This window comes from Oncorhynchus mykiss, chromosome 11, assembly GCF_057628025.1.
Source record: "Oncorhynchus mykiss isolate SJ-2025 chromosome 11, ASM5762802v1, whole genome shotgun sequence".
In the NCBI taxonomy this organism is placed as follows: Eukaryota; Metazoa; Chordata; class Actinopteri; order Salmoniformes; family Salmonidae; genus Oncorhynchus; species Oncorhynchus mykiss.
This window is the reverse complement of record NC_143032.1, coordinates 9,632,570-9,658,206: the sequence shown is the minus strand read 5'-3', so window position 1 is coordinate 9,658,206 and position 25,637 is coordinate 9,632,570. Positions and strand designations below refer to the sequence as shown.

Here is a 25,637-nt window from a genome sequence, read left to right as displayed (position 1 = left end):
AAATGCATTGAAGCTGGTTGAGAGAATGCCAAGAGTGTGCAAAGCTGTCATCAAGGCAAAGGGTGGCTACATTGAAATATCTCAAATATAAAATAGATTTTGATTTGTTTAACACTTTTTTGGTTACTACATGATTCCATGTGTTATTTCATAGTTTTGATATCTTCACTATTCTACAATGTAGAAAATAGTAAAATGTAGAAAATAGTAAAAAGAAAGAAAGAAAAACCCCTTGAATGAGTAGGTGTGTCCAAACTTTTGACTGGTACTGTCTATATACATATCCAATTATGTCTATCCTACTTGTGAAAGCATCTTGGATTTAAACTTGTTGGAGCTTGTTAAGAAGTGTTTGAAGTTTCAGCAGTGGCGCGACGCCACTGATCTCTATATAATGTAGATTTCATCTCCACCGTGTAGAGCGTCTCGTCGTGCGTGGGTCCTATCCACAGTCTTCAAAGGTCAGCGTTAGTGATATTCACAGACAGACCAGTGGCTCAGCAAGACGGGATCATGGCCTCCTCAGCACTGAATTGCACACATTTTATGTTGTGTTTTATTTATTGTTCGTTACTTTTTGGTAATATATTTTGCGATGCTGATGCTGAAGAAGATGAACATGCCAAACATACGTATACAGTGGATATGTTCAACGATGCTGTCCCAACCGCTCCCCACTTTGTCATGTTCTTCGCCCCTTGGTAAGCAAACTCGCTAGGTAGTGTGCAGTTTGTAAAGTTATTGACAATATTTAGATGGATACTCTTTCTTTGCTAATATATCAGCTTTTCCAAGTTGTCAGAGGGGCTACAGTAACCGCTAACTTGCAGCTAGCTAGCGCAGCTTTTTGTTGCCGGCTAGCTGTCTAAATAGCTAACTAGTCAGCTTAAGTTGTTTTTTTTTGCTACAAATGTTAACTAGGACTTGTATACAAAATCTTATCCATCATTGCATAGATGACAAGTCATTATAATCTAGCTAACAAATCACACGAAACCAGAACTACGCTAACGTCAGTTAGCATGCTTTGGTTGGTAATCATTAGCGCCTTGGAAACTTATTTAATTAAACTTGTGAACTTTCTGAAGTCACGATTAAACTTGGACTGACTCGTCCTTTAACGTTAGTTGACACAGTCGCTAGTTACATGCCCAGTGTTTTTATTTTTTATTTAAATATTGTTGTATATATTCTTTTTTTCCAAGGTGTTCAGTTTTTGTTGCACATTTTCTACTATATAACAGCTAGCCTAGCTAACAGTAGTGGACCATTTCAGGATGTGACCGCTTACGTGGCAAGCACTGATTGATGTAACTGTGTAGACGGGCAGGCACTAAAGATGCCTAAAAAATATACCCACGTTTTTTGTTTGTTTTTCAACACAAGAAACAATCTACTTGCTGTAGTAAAATGCCTAATTTAAAAATATATATATTTTTGGAAATGTAAGCTTATAGACAACATTGCGGTTCTTCATCACTTCACAGGAGTGTCTTTACTTTATACCTCACCGAATACAGTTACAAGCTGACTCCACACTGCATAATGGCTATGTATATAGACAGCATCTCAAAGAAACATAACGTGTGGATAACTTCAGTCAGACAAACATAAGGCGGAACATTCTATTTCCATAGAAACATGAAGACAGTTAAGCATATGGACTTCAATAGGAGTATTAACAGAAACACTGTTAATTCCAGGCAGAACTGTGAAGCCTGTACCACCTCAGGAGAAGGACTTTGAAAGAACTGCGTTTTGCTTCCAGGTGTGGTCACTGTCAGAGGCTACAGGGGACATGGAACGAAATGGGGGACAAATACAACAACATGGAGTCGCCACCCGCCTACATCGTAAAGGTTGACTGCACTCAGGATGTTAAGTTCTGCTCCAATGTCCACGGCATCAGGGGCTACCCCACGTAAGTACAGGGTTGTATTAATCAGGGCACACCATAGCAAAACATTTTGAAATGTTGCGCAACAGAACAGTTCCTTACTGGAACTTATTCCTGGGCTCCCGAGTGGCGCAGCGGTCTAAGGCACTGCATCTCAGTGCCAGAGGCGTCACTACATTCCCTAGTTCGAATCCAGGCTATATCACATCCGGCCGTGATTGGGAGTCCCATAGGGCGGCGCACAATTGGCCCAGCGTCGTTCAGATTTGGCTGGGGTAGGCTGACTTGCCTAGTTAAATAAAATATCAATAAATATATATCTTTATTTTGCCACTGGGATATGCATTTTCATTTTGCCACTGGGGTAAATCATGTAGCTAGATTTGATTACTTATTGACCTATAGCAGTGAAACATTGACATGCATTTAGTTACATTTTTACACGCCTTGTTTTGCAGTGTATGCTGTAAAAGCGGAACCTGGACCCTAGTGTGCTTATAAAATCTTCTGTCATTAAAAACAACGTTCAGTTTCATGTAATTACAAAGGAATTGACCGGTTAAGTGTATTGTGAGTGTGTCCGTCATCTTACACAGCAGTATGGCCTAGTCATTGAGGCGAATGACCTCGTTGACCCCTGTGTTGTCTGTAGGCTGAAGCTGTTCAAACCTGAGCAGGAGGCTGTGAAGTACCAAGGCCCCAGGGACCTGCAGTCTCTGGAGACCTGGATGCTCAACACATTGCAGGACGAGCCTGTGGTAAGTGGGCGGAGTTACATGCATCCTATCATCTCATCTGAAATGGCTTCTCCTCCTCGTTTCCTTCATCTGATATGAACGCGTTGGACAGGTGATCGCTAAGGAACAGTGGAACGACAACCTTGTTATCGCTTCCTGTTTCCACGCTTCCACTTTTTCAACCTGTTTTCAATGGGAATGAAAGGAGGTGATGAAAGGTTGTCACTTTAACCAGGGATCATCAACCAGGGTTTAGCCACGGGACGATTTTTAAACCAAGGATCATCAACCAGGGTTTAGCCACGGGACGATTTTTAAACCAGGGATCATCAACCAGGGTTTAGCCACGGGACGATTTTTAAACCAGGGATCATCAACCAGGGTTTAGCCACGGGACGATTTTTAAACCAGGGATCATCAACCAGGGTTTAGCCACGGGACGATCAGGCCAGTCAAGTTCTTCCACACCGATCTCGACAAACCATATCTGTTTGGACCTCGCTTCCTGCACAGGGGCATTGTCATGCTGAAACAGGAAAGGGCCTTCCCCAAACTGTTTCCACGAAGTTGGATACACTGTATTGTCTAGAATGTCATTGTATTTCTCTTCACTGAAACTAATAGGCCTAGCCCAAACCGTGAAAAACGTCTCCAGATCATTATTCTTTCTCCATCAAACTTTACAGTTTGCTTGGTCTGCTATGGAAACCCATTTCACTAGTTCCCAACAAACGGTTTTTGTGCTGACGTTGCTTCTAGAGGCAGTGTTTGGAACTCGGTAGTGAGTGTGAAAGCCAAGGACAGATCATTTTTACATGCTTCGGCACACGGCGGTAACGTTCTGTGGGTGTGTGTGGCCTACCACTTCGTGACTGAGCCGTTGTTGCCCCTTGAAGTTTCCACTTCACAATAACAGCACTTACAGTTGACCGGGGCACCTCTAGCAGGGCAGAAATTTGACAACTGACTTGTTGGAAAGGTGGCATCCTATGACGGTGCCACGTTGAAAGTCACTGAGCTCTTCAGTAAGGCCTGTGTCTGTCTATGGAGATTGCATGGCTGTTTGATCGATTTTATACACTTGTCAGCCACACCTGAAATAACCGAATCCACTAATTTGAAGGGGTGTCCACATACTTTTATATATATATACAGTGCCTTGCGAAAGTATTCGGCCCCCTTGAACTTTGCGACCTTTTGCCGCATTTCAGGCTTCAAACATAACGATATAAAACTGTATTTTTTTGTGAAGAATCAACAACAAGTGGGACACAATCATGAAGTGGAACGACATTTATTGGATATTTCAAACTTTTTTTAACAAATCAAAAACTGAAAAATTGGGCGTGCAAAATTATTCAGCCCCCTTAAGTTAATACTTTGTAGCGCCACCTTTTGCTGCAATTACAGCTGTAAGTCGCTTGGGGTATGTCTCTATCAGTTTTGCACATCGAGAGACTGACATTTTTTCCCATTCCTCCTTGCAAAACAGCTCGAGCTCAGAGAGGTTGGATGGAGAGCATTTGAACAGCAGTTTTCAGTTCTTTCCACAGATTCTCGATTGGATTCAGGTCTGGACTTTGACTTGGCCATTCTAACACCTGGATATATTTATTTTTGAACCATTCCATTGTAGATTTTGCTTTATGTTTTGGATCATTGTCTTGTTGGAAGACAAATCTCCGTCCCAGTCTCAGGTCTTTTGCAGACTCCATTCTTCCAGAATGGTCCTGTATTTGGCTCCATTCATCTTCCCATCAATTTTAACCATCTTCCCTGTCCCTGCTGAAGAAAAGCAGGCCCAAACCATGATGCTGCCACCACCATGTTTGACAGTGGGGATGGTGTGTTCAGGGTGATGAGCTGTGTTGCTTTTACGCCAAACATAACGTCTTGCATTGTTGCCAAAAAGTTCAATTTTGGTTTCATCTGACCAGAGCACCTTCTTCCACATGTTTGGTGTGTCTCCCAGGTGGCTTGTGGCAAACTTTAAACGACACTTTTTATGGATATCTTTAAGAAATGGCTTTCTTCTCGCCACTCTTCCATAAGGCCAGATTTGTGCAATATACAACTGATTGTTGTCCTATGGACAGAGTCTCCCACCTCAGCTGTAGATCTCTGCAGTTCATCCAGAGTGATCATGGGCCTCTTGGCTGCATCTCTGATCAGTATTCTGCTTGTATGAGCTGAAAGTTTAGAGGGACGGCCAGGTCTTGGTAGATTTGCAGTGGTCTGATACTCCTTCCATTTCAATATTATCGCTTGCACAGTGCTCCTTGGGATGTTTAAAGCTTGGGAAATCTTTTTGTATCCAAATCCGGCTTTAAACTTCTTCACAACAGTATCTCGGACCTGCCTGGTGTGTTCCTTGTTCTTCATGATGCTCTCTGCGCTTTTAACGGACCTCTGAGACTATCACAGTGCAGGTGCATTTATACGGAGACTTGATTACACACAGGTGGATTGTATTTATCATCATTAGTCATTTAGGTCAACATTGGATCATTCAGAGATCCTCACTGAACTTCTGGAGAGAGTTTGCTGCACTGAAAGTAAAGGGGCTGAATAATTTTGCACGCCCAATTTTTCAGTTTTTGATTTGTTAAAAAAGTTTGAAATATCCAATAAATGTCGTTCCACTTCATGATTGTGTCCCACTTGTTGTTGATTCTTCACACAAAAAAATACAGTTTTATATCTTCATGTTTGAAGCCTGAAATGTGGCAAAAGGTCGCAAAGTTCAAGGGGGCCGAATACTTTCGCAATGCACTGGTATATAGTTTAATTGCACAAGTGAGCCCATAGGTTAATCAGCAGGCATGGTGACGTTGCCTTAGCGTGCCGTGCTCAAAGGCTGGAGTTACCTATTGAATGATGATCCCTGCGCTTGCTAGTTGTGAAAGAGTAGGACATGTGTAACATTTGCAGCCAGCACCATGTGACTAAACGTTATGCCCATGAGTTAGGAGGCGATGTGAATATATTATGCTTACTGAAATTAAATTACAGCCTTACTGATTTGAACTTTCGTAACTACATAATATTTGTCTAAAACATAATCATTTCATACCTTGCCTCCATTTGTAAACAATCGCATATCTCTATTGGATCAGGTTTCCAAAATTTAAATCATATGTTTTTCAGTCTTTTATGTCCAACAATAAATCATTGAAAACTTGGGGTCCAAATTAAAATCCACCAGTTGGAGATCCCTGCGTTAAACCTTTCAGACCATCTGAATATAACCTTCAGACTAATGTTACGTGATGGCAGTCTTTATTTGGTGTGTGGCATGATGTTCTATGGGTTTGCAGGAGCCAGAGACTGAACTGGAGCCTCCCAAAGCCCCAGAGCCCAAGCAGGGCCTGTTTGATCTCACTGCCGGCAACTTCAAGGCCCACATCGCTAAAGGTAACGTGGGGGAGGATTGGGATCTGTCAGTGCAATATACATATGCCAACAGTCTCTTTATAGCCTGGTCCCAGATCTGTTTCTGATGTCTCGCACCATAGGCGTTGGTAAGGCCGCACAAACTGACCTGGGACCAGGCTTGTCTATTTATACCCGAAATATAACATATGTGAGGGTTCCTTAACGCAACTGTTTTTGTAAGCTGCATACGTCCATTTTCTACAGCGATTAACATCATTTAGATGCTGTCATTCCCTTAAAAACCATGATGCAATTCACTCTACATTTATCTCATTCCCTTAAAAACCATGATGCAATTCACTCTACATTTATCTCATGCAAACCGCATGTTTCCGGTCGTCACTGGACAAGCACAACAAAAATAAATGGTGGTCACGATAAATGTCCTGCTGAAATTGCAGCTTTTCAACCTGGTTTTGAGTTGAATGTTGTGTTTGAGAAAGAAAAATAAATGATTCCTGTTTTGGAGGAAAAAAGACAGGATATGACAGGATCATTTTTAAGAGGAATGTTTGTGTCCAACCTTTAAATGGTGGCAAGATGGCCTGTGACGAAATTGCGTAATGGGTAGCATTTAACCTCTGAGCTCAGTGTATTTTAGTCTCCGGGCCAGTAACGCACAGGCGATTTTTATAGTTGATGTAATTTCTCATGTTATTCCATCAACTAAATACCCATCCGTAAGCTGAAACGCTCTAACTTGAGTTAATGTTTTATTTATTTATTTTATTTCACCTTTATTTAACCAGGTAGGCTAGTTGAGAACAAGTTCTCATTTGCAACTGCGACCTGGCCAAGATAAAGCGTAGCAATTCGACACATACAACAACACAGAGTTACACATGGAGTAAAACAAACATACAGTCAATAATACAGTAGAACAAAAGAAAAAAGTCTATATACAGTGAGTGCAAATGAGGTAAGATAAGGGAGTTAAGGCAATAAATAGGCCATGGTGGCAAAGTAATTACAATATAGCAATTAAACACTGGAATGGTAGATGTGCAGAAGATGAATGTGCAGGTAGAGATACTGGGGTGCAAAGGAGCAAGATAAATAAATATGTGCAGTGATCTGTGAGCTGCTCTGACAGCTGGTGCTTAAAGTTAGTGAGGGAGATATGAGTCTCCAGCTTCAGAGATTTTTTTTCAGTTCATTCCAGTCATTGGCAGCAGAGAAGGAAGGAAAGACGACCAAAGGAGGAATTGGCTTTGGGGATGATCAGTGAGATATACCTGCTGGAGCGCGTGCTACGAGTGGGTGCTGCCATGGTGACCAGTGAGCTGAGATAAGACTGGGCTTTACCTAGCAGAGGCTTGTAGATAACCTGTAGCCAGTGGGTTTGGCGGCGAATTACATACAACTGTAAAATACTTCAATTCTGTGCTTTCAGATTGTAGCTACCCTTACTAGAGGTCGTCCAATGATGATTTTTCAACGACGATACCGATTATTGGAGGACCAAAAAAAGCCGATACCGATTAATCACTTTTTTTTTACAAATTTTTATATATATTTGTAATAATGACAATTACAACAATACTGAATGAACACTTTTATTTTAACTTAATATAATACAGCAATAAAATCAATTTAGTCTCAAATAAATAATGAAACATGTTCAATTTGGTTTAAATAATGCAAAAACAAAGTGTTGGAGAAGAAAGTAAAAGTGCAATATGTGCCATGTAAGAAAGCTAACGTTTCAGTTCCTTGCTCAGAACATGAGAACATATGAAAGCTGGTGGTTCCTTTTAACAGGAGTCTGCAATATTCCCAGGTAATACGTTTTAGGTTGTAGTTATTATAGGAATATTTCTCTATACCATTTGTATTTCATATACCTTTTGACTATTGGATGTTCTAATAGGTACTTTAGTATTACCAGCCTAATCTCGGGAGTTGATAGGCTTGAAGTCATAAACAGAGCAATGCTTAAAGCATTGCGAGGAGCTGCTGGCAAATGCAGTAAAGTGCTGTTTGAATGAATGCTTACAAGCCTGCTGCTTCCTACCACCGCTCAGTCAGACTGCTCTATCAAATCATAGACTTAATTATAATATAATAACGCACAGAAATACGAGCCTTAGGTCATTAATATGGTCAAATCCGGAAACTATCATCTCGAAAACAAAACGTTTATTCTTTCAGTGAAATACGTAACCGTTTCGTATTGGCATTTCGGGTGGCATCCATTAGTCTAAATATTGCTGTTACATTGCACAACCTTCAATGTTATGTCATAATTACGTAAAATTCTGGCAAATTAGTTTGCAACGTGCCAGGCGGCCCAAACTGTTGCATATACCCTGACTCTGCGTGCAATGAACGCAAGAGAAGTGACACAATTTCCCTGGTTTAGTATTGCCTGATAACATGAATTTCTTAACTAAATATGCAGGTTTAAAAATATATACTTGTGTATTGATTTTAAGAAAGGTGTTGAATGCTCTTGTTAAATCACCTGTTTAGCGAAGTAGGCTGTGATGCAATGATAAATTAACAGGCACCGCATAGATTATATGCAACGCAGGACAAGCTAGATAAGCCAGTAATATCATCAACCATGTGTAGTTAACTATCATGTTAAGATTAATTGTTTTTTTATAAGATACGTTTAATGCTAGCTAGCACCTTACCTTGGCTCCTTGCTGCACTCACATACCAGGTAGTCAGCCTGCCACGCAGTCTCCTCGTGGAGTGCAATGTAATCGGCCATCATCGGTGTCCAAAAAATGCAGATTACCGATTGTTATAACTTGAAATCGGCCCTAATTAATCGGCCATTCCGATTAATCGGTCGACCTCTAAACCTTTCTGTACATTATTATTTATTGGTACTTTTTACCCCTTTTTTTATTCTCCATCATTTTCGTGATCTCCAATTGGTAGTTAGTCTTGTCTCATTGCTGCAACTCCTGTATGGACTCGGGAGAGGCGAAGTTCGAGAGCCTCCGAAACATCACCGGCCAAGCTGCACTGCTTCATTAACACGCTGCTCGCTTAACCCGGAATTCAGCCACACAAATGTGTCGGAGGAAACACTTTACAGCCGGCCTAACCTGGACGACGCTGGGTCAATTGTCTCATGGGTCTCCCGGTTGTGGCCAGCTGCGACACAGCCCGGATCTGTAGTGATGCCTCTAGCGCTGCGATACAGTGCCTTAGACCGCTGCGCCACTCGGGAGGCTTACTGTACATTTGATATGATGTTTTCCAGTATTAACTACAATCTTTTTCTTTTTCCTCTCTTCTTCGCAGGGTCCCACTTTGTCAAGTTCTTTGCTCCCTGGTGCGGTCACTGCAAGGCCTTGGCCCCGACCTGGGAGCAGCTTGCCACCAGCTTCGAGTACTCAGACAACATCAAGATCAGCAAGGTGGGTGACAAGTCACCGGCAGGGGACTAGAGCGCCATGTTTGTCACATGTGCACCAGTCCAGGATACAGAACTTATGACGACTCGTTTGTACAGTAGAATGATACGATACCCTTCAACAAATGTTATTTATGGCTGCGGTTCGATGTTTTGTATTGGACTGACAACCCAGTGGTAGTAGAAGTCACTGCGTGTTCATATTTCCACATGAAATGCACAACTGTCTTTACCAGCTGGATATGCTGAATGAATTCTGATTAAACTAGTGTGTTGTGATTGGCCAGGTGGACTGTACCCAGCACTATGACGTGTGCTCTGAGAACGCTGTGCGTGGCTACCCCACACTGCTCTTCTTCAAGGACGGAGAGAAGGTACCTAGTTTGGTTGGCTACTGAAGAAGACATTGTGTTCTGTAACCCATTCATGTTTGTGAGGAGCTATGACTTCACCATTTAATGAGTCAGTTTGTTAACCCTTTTCCGGTGGTGGTGTTGTCTGTCCAGGCAGACCAGTACAAGGGCAAGCGGGACCTGGACTCACTGAAGGACTTTGTGGACAACCAGGTCAAGGCTGCTGCTGTTAAGGAGGATGATGAACACCCACATGCCAACGAGATCCCAGTACCCAGCGACGAGCCCGCCAAAGAGGAGGTACTACAGTGTGTGTGTGTGTGACTTTCTCTCAGGCATAATGGGGCCAAGCACACGTGCCTTCCATATCTAAAATGCTCCACATGCTATGTTGTGGGTAAATGCCTACGTGGAGATCTATTTTTGGGGCTGGGCACCGTGTTGAGTGTGTGGGCAGCACGTTTTTACAGCTTCCCTCTCCAGATACTTAATAAGTGAATAACATCTCAGGCTAATGTTTTAGCAGTGAGATTTACCAGGACAAGCTGTTCGACTCACAGTCTACTGCAGACTGGATTCCAGGCATAGGCCTCTGCTACCCAACGGTTAACTAGAAGTCTCAATTATGGGCAGGCTAGCTATTTTTGTGTTTGCAATGCCAGGATAGTGGGTTCGATTCCCGGGACCACCCATACTTAAAATGTATGCACGCGTGACTGTAAGTCGCTTTGGATAAGAGCGTCTGCTAAATGCCATTTGTTGTTATTATTAGAATTGAATGGTGACATCACTAAAGTCTAAACCTTGGAACAAAGACATGACACGTGTGGTTTTAAGGACAGATCTGATGCTACTTCCAATAAAAACGTAGAACTCGATTGATCTCGGCTGTCCGGTTTATGAACTTAAGCTACTTCTTTGATTTACTGGTCGTGTGGACGTATAAACCAATACAGGACCATGAATGATACAATCTAAAATGATCGATTTAAAAAAAATATATATATATATTTTAATAATTTTTTTCTTCCCCCTTGTAGTCTGGCGTAGTTACACTCACAGAGGCCAACTTTGAGGAGACGGTGGCCAAGGGGCTGGTATTCATTAAGTTCTATGCCCCATGGTAAGAAACAGCTCCTTTATGAGCTATTAAATCCACATGTCTGTTCTATTTAAACCTTCTCACCGTATGAAATGTACAATATTTAAGGCAATTTTGAGTTGGTGATTTACTTAGAACGAGGGGCCACACCACAACCATAAGTTACGTAACCTCCCGTCCTCTCCAGGTGTGGCCACTGTAAGAGTCTGGCACCTACCTGGGAGGACCTGTCTCAGAAGGAGTTCCCTGGCCTGACTGATGTCAAGATTGGCAAAGTGGACTGCACAGTGGAGAGGACAATCTGCAACAGGTTTTCAGTAGGTGTTCTATATTGTACATTGACTGTCTGGAGCTGAGAGATGGCTCGGAAATAGCGCTTAGTGAAGTCTACCATGCTCTGGGGTGTGAACAGCAAGACGTTGAGATCCTGCAACTTGAGACATGCTGTTGTTATAAACACACAAACAGCAGGTGTGACCCAGGGCCACAGGAAGCAGAAGTTGTGAACTGGATTAGCTGAGGTTGTGATCTCTGGCTCCACAGCCACCTCATTGTAGGATTGGTTGATCAATGATGCTGTGCTACCTGGAATGGTGGATCTGACTCCCTCATTGTTCTCTAAGTCAATGACCATCACAACCGTTATCACTAGGACAGTCCATGGTAGGACCATCACAACCTTTATCACTAGGACAGTCCATGGTAGGACCATCACAACCTTTATCACTAGGACAGTCCATGGTAGGACCATCACAACCTTTATCACTAGGACAGTCCATGGTAGGACCATCACAACCTTTATCACTAGGACAGTCCATGGTAGGACCATCACAACCTTTATCACTAGGACAGTCCATGGTAGGACCATCACAACCTTTATCACTAGGACAGTCCATGGTAGGACCATCACAACCTTTATCACTAGGACAGTCCATTGTAGGACCATCACAACCGTTATCACTAGGACAGTCCATGGTAGGACCATCACAACCTTTATCACTAGGACAGTCCATTGTAGGACCATCACAACCGTTATCACTAGGACAGTCCATGGTAGGACCATCACAACCTTTATCACTAGGACAGTCCATTGTAGGACCATCACAACCGTTATCACTAGGACAGTCCATGGTAGGACCATCACAACCTTTATCACTAGGACAGTCCATGGTAGGACCATCACAACCTTTATCACTAGGACAGTCCATGGTAGGACCATCACAACCTTTATCACTAGGACAGTCCATGGTAGGACCATCACAACCGTTATCACTAGGACAGTCCATGGTAGGACCATCACAACCTTTATCACTAGGACAGTCCATTGTAGGACCATCACAACCTTTATCACTAGGACAGTCCATTGTAGGACCATCACAACCGTTATCACTAGGACAGTCCATTGTAGGACCATCACAACCGTTATCACTAGGACAGTCCATGGTAGGACCATCACAACCTTTATCACTAGGACAGTCCATTGTAGGACCATCACAACCGTTATCACTAGGACAGTCCATGGTAGGACCATCACAACCTTTATCACTAGGGCAGTCCATGGTAGGACCATCACAACCTTTATCACTAGGACAGTCCATGGTAGGACCATCACAACCGTTATCACTAGGACAGTCCATGGTAGGACCATCACAACCTTTATCACTAGGACAGTCCATGGTAGGACCATCACAACCGTTATCACTAGGACAGTCCATGGTAGGACCATCACAACCGTTATCACTAGGACAGTCCATGGTAGGACCATCACAACCTTTATCACTAGGACAGTCAATGGTAGGACCATCACAACCTTTATCACTAGGGCAGTCCATGGTAGGACCATCACAACCTTTATCACTAGTGCGTTCTCTGGAATTTCCCCTGACTCAAGGCCCCCCCCCCCCCCCCTAAACTGATCCAAATGTAGCGTGCATCCGTCAGAAAATAAATTCAAACTTAACGAATCGGCGGTTCACTAAAATGTTGTGCTCCTATTACGTACTACCATCCACCATCCGAAAACACCATCTTTTGTGACATCTGATGCGTCCTCTCTTTCAGTATGGAACTGTGCTGAGTCGTTTGCATACCAGACAACCCAAGGCAATATCAGTAGCCTAGTCAAATTGAGCACTGTGCCCAGCTTCGCACGCTGTACCAGCACAAAGTAGGCATCAGTAGCCTAGTCAAACTGAGCACTGTGTCTGTCATCATCTGGGGCGGTGTGTCGCATTATCATCGGACTGAGCTTGTTATTGCAGGCAATCTCAACGCTGTGCGTTACAGGGAAGACATTCTCCTCCCTCATGTGGTACCCTTCCTGCAGGCTCATCCTGACATGACCCTCCAGCATGACAATGCCACCAGCCATACTGCTCGTTCTGTGTGTGATTTCCTGCAAGATAGGAATGTCAGTGTTCTGCCGTGGCCAGCGACGAGCCCAGATCTCAATCCCATTAAGCACGCCTGGGATCGGAGGGTGAGGACTAGGACCATTCCCCCCAAAAATGTCCGGGAACTTGCAGGTGCCTTGGTGGAAGAGTGGGGTAACATCTCACAGCAAGAACTGGCAAATCTGGTGCAGTCCATGAGGAGGAAATGCACTGCAGTACTTAATGCAGCTGGTGGCCACACCAGATACTGACTGCTACTTTTGATTTTGACCCCCCTTTGTTCAGGGACACAATATTCCATTTTTGTTAGTCACATGTCTGTGGAACTTGTTCAGTTTGTCTCAGATGTTGAATCTTGTTATGTTCACTCAAATATTTACACATGTTAAGTTTGCTGAAAATAAACGCAGTTGACAGTGAGGACATTTATTTTTTTGTCCTGAGTTTAGATGGTTCACGCGTGGTTTTCAGTAAGAGAACATCCACATTCCTTCGGCATTGACATCTGAAGGAATGGGGAAGGTGGAAGTGATAAGGTGAAGGAATTGCAGAGCTAGGTGAACTTGAGACCATATTACTTATCCATTCATTCCCTTCAAATCAGCAATCACTGAAGAGGTCGGGGCTAGCTAGGGGTTGTTACCTTAGTGGATGTCAGACTTGAACCTTTGTCCTCTTTCCCTCCTACAGGTGAGTGGGTACCCCACCCTGCTGATGTTCAGAGCGGGTGTGCAAGGTGAGGAGCATCATGGAGGGCGCGACTTGGAGAGCCTGCACGGCTTTGTGATGAAGCAGGCCCGAGACGAGCTGTAGCACTATCCAATCAACATCCGTCGATACTTCTTTCCTCCCTCACACAGCGTATCTGGCCAATGAGAGGAATCCTCTCTCCCATAGAGGCTAGCTCTCTTCTCTCTCTGATTGTTTTCCTTTCAGAAAGCAGTAGAATCAAGACACTTAAAAAATTAACTAAATAAAAACACTCTGTAATGCCTTGTTTATCCCCCTTTTGTTTCTGTTCTAATCCAATAGTTTGTGTGACTGTATTCGTTTGGGCTGCCTAGTTCTTCTGGAAATGAAATGTGATCGACAACCACTTTTTGCCAGCGGTACATAATCAGTCAGACCTTGACAAACCGTTATAGTCATCCACAACGCTTGACACAACTCAAAGGACGGTCGTCGTATATTGGTGCCTGCCGGTTGTATCAAAAAAATGTTGGATTAACCTGACTGAGTTTGTCTGAAATTTCAAAAACATTATTTTTGGTTATTTTTTTTTATATATTTTTTTAAGGAAATCATGCTGATAAATCACGAGCCACTAATGTAATGGTACTGCAGCAAAGAGGTCAGAGCCGCGTGACGTTGAGCGTTAAGTTGACGGTACTTCTCATCCCATGCCAGCAACGGCCTAACTAACTTAACTCTCAGGGACACCCAGTTCTCGACCTACTCCATACTATCTCTTTATCAACTATATTTGTATCCCACTTGTGTTTTTGTAGAGTCCCCCCCCCCCAACTGCTTGTTGGCTATGTCGGGGAAGGCTGCGGGAAGCTACTTTTCAGTGTTTCGTGTCAAACTGCCCTTTTTGTGTGTTCCTCTGACATCGTAAATGTACTACAAAAAGTCTGAATGTAGACCTATATATATTTTTAATATATGTATGTATATGTTTGTGCTGTGAGGCTTCAGTTCGGTCCCGACTGCGGCCCAATATCAGGTGCCGTGTTGGTGTTACCAACGTTTTTATGAACAATGATTGTGATCGTCAGTTCGTACACTCAAGTCAGGCCTTTTGAATGGATGGAATGGACTCGGCCAGTTTGGGTCATTACAGGACAGCTCTATTTGTCATTAACTCCATGTTTGACACAAAGTCCCTCAAATGGTTTGCAAGGGATTGTGTCAAATGTACAAAAAAATATATACATATATATTTTAAAAATGGGTTTTCTACAGCTAGTTCATTAGAATGGAACGTGTCCTTGTGTAAATGCAATATATTTCACAAAGCTCATTTTAATATTCTGTTCTATTGACTAAGCGTCTATCAGGCCCCAGTGTGAAAATTTTTTCCCAGTGAAGCACAAGAACGCCACAACATCAGTGCTATGGTCACTTTTACTTTGGGTTTATCGACCTTTGTAAAAAAAAAAAATCTGGAATGTTTGGTTTACCTCGTATGCTTGGAAGAGCAAAAACAGAATAACAAAAAAAAAAGATTTTCCACCCACATAATGATCAATTATATTTGACTTGTTTAGTCAGTAAGATATGATGACAATGTTGATTTTCCTTCTTTCCAGATGTAGACTAAGTCTTTGAATATGTGTGTGTGCGCTATTCTGGGGCTTTTTGGGGGGGGGGGAATCAAAAGATTGTATGTTCATGGAGTTGTTGTATGAGGCAGGTTTTTACATTCAATGCTCAATTAAGGGAAACAAATGCATTCAGAGGTTAACCACATATTGTTAGTACAATCTTTATGGATAGCACATGGTCTAGGCAGACTCCAGTGAAGGAAAGCGGTGGGGGGGGGGGGGGGGTTTCTTCTCGTGAGTGGGTTGTACACTGCCCATGAATTTTGTAAACAAAAAGCAAGTTGTAACATGAGATTTTGTAATAAAATGTCTTTTTCCAAAAATAGTTTTGTATTTTTCATTTGTTCACATTTCTCTGTAATATGGAATGACATTTTTAAGAGGTGCAATAAATAAGCTGAAAATGTACAAGTATTTACACACAAATGTAAGTCTAAACATGATCACAAATGTAAACAGCAGCTTACCAGAGGTATATTTTGTGATTTCGGATTTTCTTTGGGTACAAGGGTATCCAATTTTCGGCTATGGTCAACTGTTCTGTTTATTAACCCATATGTCAATGTCTTAGCATGTTTTGAATGTTTGTACTCGAACAAAGTTCAGTAACATGTGGGTTGATCCATAAGTGCATTGACAGTTCCTATTCCTTTCAAATGAGCAAAACATCAATGACAAATGGTCATAAACCACACTGAAGCTAATTTCAGAAAATCGGTCCTAATCATTTGATCAGCTGGTTTGACCAAGAAATGTTTTTTTTCCGTTTTTGGGAATAATATGTTAACTTAGATTGGAATAACATGGACATTGCAATTTGCGGTACGTCCGAGGGATGAGGTGAAAGTCGTCTTTCGAGCGGTATGTCAGCTGAGGCACAACCTGCTACCTGATGAACCAGTTCAGTGAAATAAACTTCGCCTGAGCCTGGCAAATATTGACCAAAATGAAGATATTTTGAGGAGTTCACAACTAAAATAGTATGTGGTCGTTTCCGTTCGGCCTATATATTTTGGGAAGCCAGGTGAATATGGTGGAAAAATCTTACGAGTACAATACATAACGAGGAGTAGGAAATATCTCTTTACATTAACTAATGTAGCGTGACATAAATATTACAATATCAGCAGATTGTTGATGATAAAATCAGGCTTTGGTTAGTCAGACAGTATATTTTATTCATACAATGCATTGGGGAGGTATTCAGACCCATTGACTTTTTCCACATTTTGTTACATTACAGCCTTATTCTAAAATGTATGTTTTCTTTTCCTCATCCATCTACACACAGGCCATAATGACAAAGCAAAAACTGAAATATCACATTTATAGCTAATTTCAGGTCTCTCCAAAGATGTTAGATCAGGTTCAAGTCCGGGCTCTGGCTGGGCCTCAAGGACATTGAGACTTGTCCAGCGTTGTCTTGGCTGTGTGCTTATGGTCGTTGTCCTGTTGGAAGGTGAACCTTTGCCCCAGTCTGAGGTCCTGAGCGCTCTGGAGCAGGTGTTCATCAAGGATCTCTCTGTACTTTGCTCCGTTCATCTTTCCCTCGATCCTGACTAGTTTCCCAGTCCCTGTCGCTGAAAAACATCCCCACAGCAGGATGCTGCCACCACCATGCTTCACCGTAGGGATGGAGCCAGGTTTCCTCCAGAAGTGACGCTTGGCATTCAGCCCAAAGAGTTCAATCTTGGGTTCATTAGACCAGATAATATTGTTTTACATGGCCTGAGATTCTTTTAGGTGCCTTTTGGCAAACTCCAAGAGGGCTGTCATGTGCCCTTTTACTGAGAAGTGGCATCCGTCTCGTCACTACCATGAAGGCCTGATTGGTGGAGTGCTGCAGAGATGGTCGTCCTTCTGGAAGGTTCTCCCATTTTCATAGAGTAACTCCGGAGCTCTGTCAAAGTGACCTTATGGCTTGATTGTTGCTCTGACATGCACTGTCAACTGTGGGATCTTATATAGACAAGTGTGTGCCTTTCCAAATCACGTCCAATCTACCACAGGTGGACTCCAACCAAGTTGTAGAAACATCTCAAGGATGATCAATGGAAACAGGATGCACCTGAACTAAATTTCGAAATACTTATGTAAAAAAGGTATTTGTTTTTTATTTGTAATAAATTTGCAAACATTTCTAAAAACTTGTTTTCGCTTCATCATTATAGGGTATTGTGTGTAGATTAGATATAAAAACAAATTTAGAATAAGGCTGTAAGGTAACAAAATGTGGAAAAAGTAGAGGGGTCTGGATACTTTCTGAATGCACTGTAGTTAGGCTAATGCTGTCTCCCCCATGTAGATTTCTACATGTTTTCTGTGTCATTCGACTACATCTGACGGGATTGGCTACCCGCGCTGAGATAACATTGAGTCAATTCCCCTATGTCTTCGAGTTGTTTTGCTGTAATGAAGCCAGTAGCCGTCGGAGAATTTGAACATCACTTGGATGAGAGAGAGTGGAAAGCAGCACATTATGTCTGCTCCTTTATCAGTTCCTCCCTCACCCTGAGTATGAGAGAGGGTAGTACACACACTGACATACAGGCAGACCCAGGCTGTCGTGTTCACACAGCCTCCGCTGCAGCCCGCGCCGCGGTCAGGTGACCGTGACGACGCGGCGGTTTGGCGGTCGTCAGTGGCAACCACAGGCCCTGACCACCATGTTCTTGTACTTCTTCAGGATGACGTTGGAGTTGTCGTCGAAGTAGAGCACGGAGATGGCGTGCAGCTTGGTGGCGGCGCAGCAGGGCTTGGGCACGTTCTCCGGGTTCATGAGGTGGACCTGGGAGGCGATGACAAGGTCAGAGGTCATAATATATACCACTTTTTTTTTTGAGCATTATTAGCTCTCAGCAGTTTAATAATCCTTCTTGGACCACTCACCAGTGTCTGCACAATGGCATGGTTGGTGGCATTCATATGGGCGTTGAGGGGGAAGACACACTCTCCACCACAGTAGTTGGCAGCGTAGCCCTCAGGTGCAATGATCCAGTCCTGATACAATCACAAGAGGAAAAACATTCGATGTGGCTAACCAATCTGGTTAGCACAACAGGCATCATAATAGTCCGCAGTGTGTTCAGCAGGCTCTGTGAATGGGACGCTGAGGCAGTAGGGGTACTGTGCATATGTCTCAGTGGAGGCTGTTTAGGGGGACAACGGCTCATAGTAATGGCTGGAACGGGGGAGCGAATGGAATGGCATCAAACACATGGAAACCATGGAAACCATATGTTGGACGCATTTGATACCATTCCACTCATTCTGCTCCAGTCAGTACCACAAGTCTCGCCTCCCTAATTAAGATGCCACCAACCTCCTGTGTGATATTTATATGACTGACTGTTGAAGAGTTTGATAAAACAGTGCTCGTTCTGCAGTGTCAGTATACTGGCACGAGATCCAAAGCGCTGTGTTGTGTATCACAGTAGTTCTCTCTCTCAGTTCCCTGGGTCTCTACATTTTTTTATTTTTTTATTTCACCTTTATTTAACCAGGTAGGCTAGTTGAGAACAAGTTCTCATTTGCAACTGCGACCTGGCCAAGATAAGGCATAGCAGTGTGAACAGACAACACAGAGTTACACACGGAGTAAACAATTAACAAGTCAATAACACAGTAGAAAAAAGGGGAGTCTATATATACATTGTGTGCAAAAGGCATGAGAAGGTAGGCAAATAATTACAATTATGCAGATTAACACTGGAGTGACAAATGATCAGATGGTTATGTACAGGTAGAGATATTGGTGTGCAAAAGGGAGATAAAAATAAATAAATAAAAACAGTATGGGGATGAGGTAGGTGAAAATGGGTGGGCTATTTACCAATAGACTATGTACAGCTGCAGCGATCGGTTAGCTGCTCAGATAGCAGATGTTTGAAGTTGGTGAGGGAGATAAAAGTCTCCAACTTCAGCGATTTTTGCAATTCGTTCCAGTCACAGGCAGCAGAGAACTGGAACGAAAGGCGGCCAAATGAGGTGTTGGCTTTAGGGATGATCAGTGAGATACACCTGCTGGAGCGCGTGCTACGGATGGGTGTTGCCATCGTAACCAGTGAACTGAGATAAGGCGGAGCTTTACCTAGTATGGACTTGTAGATGACCTGGAGCCAGTGGGTCTGGCGACGAATATGTAGCGAGGGCCAGCCGACTAGAGCATACAAGTCGCAGTGGTGGGTGGTATAAGGTGCTTTAGTGACAAAACGGATGGCACTGTGATAAACTGCATCCAGTTTGCTGAGTAGAGTGTTGGAAGCAATATTGTAGATGACATCGCCGAAGTCGAGGATCGGTAGGATAGTCAGTTTTACTAGGGTAAGTTTGGCGGCGTGAGTGAAGGAGGCTTTGTTGCGGAATAGAAAGCCGACTCTTGATTTGATTTTCGATTGGAGATGTTTGATATGAGTCTGGAAGGAGAGTTTAGAGTCTAGCCAGACACCTAGGTACTTATAGATGTCCACATATTCAAGGTCGGAACCATCCAGGGTGGTGATGCTGGTCAGGCGTGCGGGTGCAGGCAGCGAACGGTTGAAAAGCATGCATTTGGTTTTACTAGCGTTTAAGAGCAGTTGGAGGCCACGGAAGGAGTGCTGTATGGCATTGAAGCTCGTTTGGAGGTTAGATAGCACAGTGTCCAAGGACGGGCCGGAAGTATATAGAATGGTGTCGTCTGCGTAGAGGTGGATCAGGGAATCGCCCGCAGCATGAGAAACATCATTGATATATACAGAGAAAAGAGTTGGCCCGAGAATTGAACCCTGTGGCACCCCCATAGAGACTGCCAGAGGACCGGACAGCATGCCCTCCGATTTGACACACTGAACTCTGTCTGCAAAGTAATTGGTGAACCAGGCAAGGCAGTCATCCGAAAAACCGAGGCTACTGAGTCTGCCGATAAGAATACGGTGATTGACAGAGTCGAAAGCCTTGGCAAGGTCTATGAAGACGGCTGCACAGTACTGTCTTTTATCGATGGCGGTTATGATATCGTTTAGTACCTTGAGCGTGGCTGAGGTACACCCGTGACCGGCTCGGAAACCAGATTGCACAGCGGAGAAGGCACGGTGGGATTCAAGATGGTCAGTGACCTGTTTGTCGACTTGGCTTTCGAAGACCTTAGATAGGCAGGGCAGGATGGATATAGGTCTGTAACAGTTTGGGTCCAGGGTGTCGCCCCCTTTGAAGAGGGGGATGACTGCGGCAGCTTTCCAATCCTTGGGGATCTCAGACGATATGAAAGAGAGGTTGAACAGGCTGGTAATAGGGGTTGCGACAATGGCGGCGGATAGTTTCAGGAATAGAGGGTCCAGATTGTCAAGCCCAGCTGATTTGTACGGGTCCAGGTTTTGCAGCTCTTTCAGAACATCTGCTATCTGGATTTGGGTAAAGGAGAACCTGGAGAGGCTTGGGCGAGTAGCTGCGGGGGGGGGGGGGGGGGGGGGCTGTTGGCCGAGGTTGGAGTAGCCAGGCGGAAGGCATGGCCAGCTGTTGAGAAATGCTTGTTGAAGTTTTCGATAATCATGGATTTATCGGTGGTGACCGTGTTACCTAGCCTCAGTGCAGTGGGCAGCTGGGAGGAGGTGCTCTTGTTCTCCATGGACTTCACAGTGTCCCAGAACTTTTTGGAGTTGGAGCTACAGGATGCAAACTTCTGCCTGAAGAAGTTGGCTTTAGCTTTCCTGACTGACTGTGTGTATTGGTTCCTGACTTCCCTGAACAGTTGCATATCGCGGGGACTATTCGATGTTAGTGCAGTCCGCCACAGGATGTTTTTGTGCTGGTCGAGGGCAGTCAGGTCTGGAGTGAACCAGGGGCTATATCTATTCTTAGTTCTGCATTTTTTGAACGGAGCATGCTTATCTAAAATGGTGAGGAAGTTACTTTTAAAGAAAGACCAGGCATCCTCAACTGACGGGATGAGGTCAATGTCCTTCCAGGATACCCGGGCCAGGTCGATTAGAAAGGCCTGCTCACAGAAGTGTTTTAGGGAGCGTTTGACAGTGATGAGGGGTGGTCGTTTGACTGCGGCTCCGTAGCGGATACAGGCAATGAGGCAGTGATCGCTGAGATCCTGGTTGTAGACAGCGGAAGTGTATTTGGAGGGCCAGTTGGTCAGGATGACGTCAATGAGGGTGCCCTTGTTTACAGAGTTAGGGTTGTACCTGGTGGGTTCCTTGATGATTTGAGTGAGATTGAGGGCATCTACATGTAGTCACAGTAGTTCTCTCCCTCGGTTCCCTGGGTCTCTCTCTACATGTATCACAGTAGTTCTCTCCCTCAGTTCCCTGGGTCTCTACATGTAGTCACAGTAGTTCTCTCCCTCAGTTCCCTGGGTCTCTACATGTATCACAGTAGTTCTCTCCCTCAGTTCCCTGGGTCTCTACATGTAGTCACAGTAGTTCTCTCCCTCAGTTCCCTGGGTCTCTACATGTAGTCACAGTAGTTCTCTCCCTCAGTTCCCTGGGTCTCTACATGTATCACAGTAGTTCTCTCCCTCAGTTCCCTGGGTCTCTACATGTAGTCACAGTAGTTCTCTCCCTCAGTTCCCTGGGTCTCTACATGCATCACAGTAGTTCTCTCCCTCAGTTCCAACTGGGTCTCCTAGGATGTATCAGTGGAGGAAAATGTACAAATACCTGTGGAATCACTCATGGAGCAGGTAGTTACTACAATCTCATCCTTTTTTTGCCTATCTCTCTCTCTCTGTGTGTATATATGTGTGTGTGTGTGTGTGTGTGTGTGTGTGTGTGTGTGTGTCTCTCTCTCTCTCTCTCTTTCTCTGTGTGTGTGTGTGTGTTGGCACTTTCTCTCTAGATGTCAGTTCTGTCTTAACAGGGGGTTCATTGTTTTGCAGGACTACGTGGCTGCATGTTTTCCCCTCCATTAACCTGACTGAGTTCACAGGCCACTTAAACTCTTACAAAATGCCCAGAAATGCTTCTTAAAATGGTTATTAAAGCAGTATAAAAACCTGTTTGTTTGTCTGCTGTCTTCTACCAAATGTCTTCATTGACCTTCTTTGACATGAGATTCTGGCCTTGTTTCTGTATTGTATTGTATTGTATTGGTAATGAGATGAACTACAGGTTGTTAACTCTCTTTCACTCTGCTCAAATGGGATAGTTACACGTGGAATTATGGGTACTGTAGTCCCTCTTAGTCCAATAGTGTGTCACTGCATTACTGGGGGTGAGATAGATGCTTACCTGCCAGCCCAGCTCCCGGAAGCTGACGTAGAGCTCATGTCTCCTACAGGCTGTGTTATGGTCACTGCTGTTGTAATCTAAATGGGAAGAAAGAACTAGGAGGATAAGTCAGGGTTGAATCATAATCATATCCACCTCCGCTCTCATATATCGGATTGGGTAGTGAATGATATGTGTCTGGCTGTAACGTCTCACAGTAAGGTGTGTTATAGTGTGTCTGGCTGTAACGTGTCACAGTAAGGTGTGTTATAGTGTGTCTGGCTGTAACGTGTCACAGTAACGTGTGTTATAGTGTGTCTGGCTGTAGTTCACAGTAACATATGTTATAGTGTGTCTGGCTGTAGTTCACAGTAACATGTGTTACAGTGTGTCTGGCTGTAGTTCACAGTAACATATGTTATAGTGTGTCTGGCTGTAGTTCACAGTAACGTGTGTTATAGTGTGTCTGGCTGTAGTTCACAGTAACATGTGTTACAGTGTGTCTGGCTGTAGTTCACAGTAACGTGTGTTATAGTGTGTCTGGCTGTAGTTCACAGTAACATGTGTTATAGTGTGTCTGGCTGTAGTTCACAGTAACATGTGTTACAGTGTGTCTGGCTGTAGTTCACAGTAACATATGTTATAGTGTGTCTGGCTGTAGTTCACAGTAACGTGTGTTATAGTGTGTCTGGCTGTAGTTCACAGTAACATATGTTATAGTGTGTCTGGATGTAGTTCACAGTAACGTGTGTTATAGTGTGTCTGGCTGTAGTTCACAGTAACATCATATGTTATAGTGTGTAATAGAGGATTTTAAGTGCCTCACACACTCTTGAAGATAAATTCATTTGAAAGGTTGCCTAATTTAATTAGTCGGTGTTTGGGTGCATTGGGTTGGACGCCGATGACAAGCGTGTTTATAACTGTCATCCTCGCTCCGCAGTTTGTTTTAATCATCTCCCTCTCGTCCCGCCCGTCCGCAGAGTCACAGAGTTAGGGACTCAGCGAGTGTCAACAGGTATGGTGTTTCAGAGGGGAAGGTCATTGCTGGCACGAGCCATTGCTGGCACGGCGTTCTGAGGTCAAAACGGGTGACTCAGACTTTCCACTGACGATGTTCCACTTGCTGATTTTTTGCGTCCCCCCCCCACCCCCCTACTAAACAGAGAGACAGTGAGGACAGCTATGACTTCAGTTTTTTTTTGCATACCCCCCCCCCCCCTTCTCTATTAAACAGAAAGTGAGAAGAACCATCATATCAGCACAGGGTGGCATCACTTCCTGTTGGCAGAGCTCCCCACCCAGGGGAAAGCCATCAGTGGGTGGTGCCAGGTAGTCTAAGGCCTAGGTTGGCATCGGGGCAGGCAGAGAGGACCATCTCTTTGTGTGTGTGTGTGTGTCAAAGCAGTCACTCATAGACCCCCCCCTCCCCCCCCTCCCCTCCCCTGGAGACCAGGACCTAGACATTAAACCAGTTTATTTAGTTAGCTGGGCGTGGCGTTGTACTTACTGTTCCATCCTATGACCAAGTGGCTCCACTCTCTGATTGGTCGATGCCAGCAAGCGCTCCTCTAAACAAGGCAGGCATTTTACGAGGGCGTCAAAATAACCCATTTTATTTGTTTTGTTTCTCAGCGGGTCCACTTAGCCCGTCATTATTATAGAACCATAACCGTAATGACATTATGATGTAATTACTAATTAGATTGAATTAAACATAAACAGAACAAGCCCAGACACGTGACAACGTAAGACGAGCAGAAAGAGAGAGAGAGTGAAAGTTGTCCCGAAACATGACAGTACAAATAGCCTCCGCTTGCTTCTCATAGGAACAGGAAAGGCTTTAGAGATGAGAGCAGCAGTCACCTGACTGGGGGGGGTTTAACTCGCGCCAAGGAGGAAAACAGAAAAGGTGGTGTCTGGTTCCGAGGGCGGGGTCGAGAGGTCATCCTGGCCGTTACTGTCGGAGACCACTCAGGTGTTTCCCGTGGTTCCGATCGTCACATCATTCTTTCCTTTCCTGTGTGTGTGTGTGTGTGTGTGTGTGTGTGTGTGTGTGTGTGTGTGTGTGTGTGTGTGTGTGTGTGTGTGTGTGTGTGTGTGTGTGTGTGTGTGCGTGTGTGCGTGAACATGTGTGTGTTCTCAGGGTGTCTGCTGATGATATGATGATTGGGGCGGCAGGGTAGCCTAGAGTGTTGGACTAGTAACCGGAAGGTTGCAAGTTCAAATCCCCGAGCTGACAAGGTACAAATCTGTCGTTCTGCCCCTGAACAGGCAGTTAACCCACTGTTCCTAGGCCGTCATAAGAATTTGTTCTTAACTGACTTGCCTAGTTAAATAAAGGTAAAAAAATAAAAATATGTTTAGATTAAGAAGGAGTGTAGCTACAGCGTCTACCCTAACGTGATGCAGGGCGGTCCGTGGCCATGGTTTCTCTGGGTCACCCTGCCTGGCCTGTCAGCCCCCGGGCCGGTCTGGGTTTCCCACCACCTTGGCTGTGCCTTTGCAAGGTAAATATTTACAGAGATAAATCCGCTTCTCACTGAGGCCCTGGAGCCGATCCTGAGAGGGTACTTAACCCCTGTCCCCTGGGGCTAGTGTTCATCTCGCATGGCGAGATGTGACCCGACTTCACACAGACTCCCTCCCTGCCTGCCTCCACATACACAGGCCTTTGCTGGCCTGTTTTACAGGTCCAGACATTCAGCTCCCAGGCAAATAACAGGGTTGGTATCGTGCCATTGAAACACCCTCCCTGGGCAGCTGAAACACCCTCCTTGCGCTGCTGAAACACCCTCCCTGCGCTGGGACAGCTGCTTTAACAAAC

The 25,637-nt window shown here is 44.2% G+C and overlaps 2 protein-coding genes across 3 annotated transcripts in view; one reads left to right on the top strand and one right to left on the bottom strand.

Annotated features, from left to right (window-relative positions):
- Positions 1-238: 238 nt before the first annotated feature.
- LOC110535240 (thioredoxin domain-containing protein 5) lies at positions 239-15,940 on the top strand. 2 transcript variants are annotated; one of them, XM_021620119.3, is made up of 10 exons: positions 239-701; positions 1,769-1,921; positions 2,550-2,655; positions 5,952-6,048; positions 9,331-9,446; positions 9,730-9,816; positions 9,949-10,095; positions 10,836-10,918; positions 11,085-11,214; positions 13,981-15,940. In XM_021620119.3, the coding sequence occupies exons 1-10, from the start codon at positions 514-516 to the stop codon at positions 14,101-14,103; spliced, it is 1,230 nt and encodes a 409-aa protein (XP_021475794.3). In that variant the 5' UTR covers positions 239-513; the 3' UTR covers positions 14,104-15,940. The 2 variants fall into 2 exon arrangements, with proteins under 2 accessions (XP_021475794.3, XP_090045450.1); XM_090189324.1 differs by lacking the exons at positions 10,836-10,918; positions 11,085-11,214 and having other exon boundaries at positions 291-701.
- An 834-nt stretch (positions 15,941-16,774) lies between these two features.
- The window catches only part of LOC110535239 (bone morphogenetic protein 7), a 58,716-nt gene continuing 49,853 nt past the window's right edge, over positions 16,775-25,637 (bottom strand). Inside the window, exons 5-7 of the mRNA XM_036934811.2 lie at positions 22,832-22,908; positions 18,507-18,617; positions 16,775-18,405 (exon numbers count right to left, since the gene is read on the bottom strand). Coding sequence (XP_036790706.2) covers positions 18,256-18,405; positions 18,507-18,617; positions 22,832-22,908 — 338 coding nt within the window. The 3' untranslated portion in view covers positions 16,775-18,255. The remainder of the gene's footprint in view (positions 18,406-18,506; positions 18,618-22,831; positions 22,909-25,637) is intronic.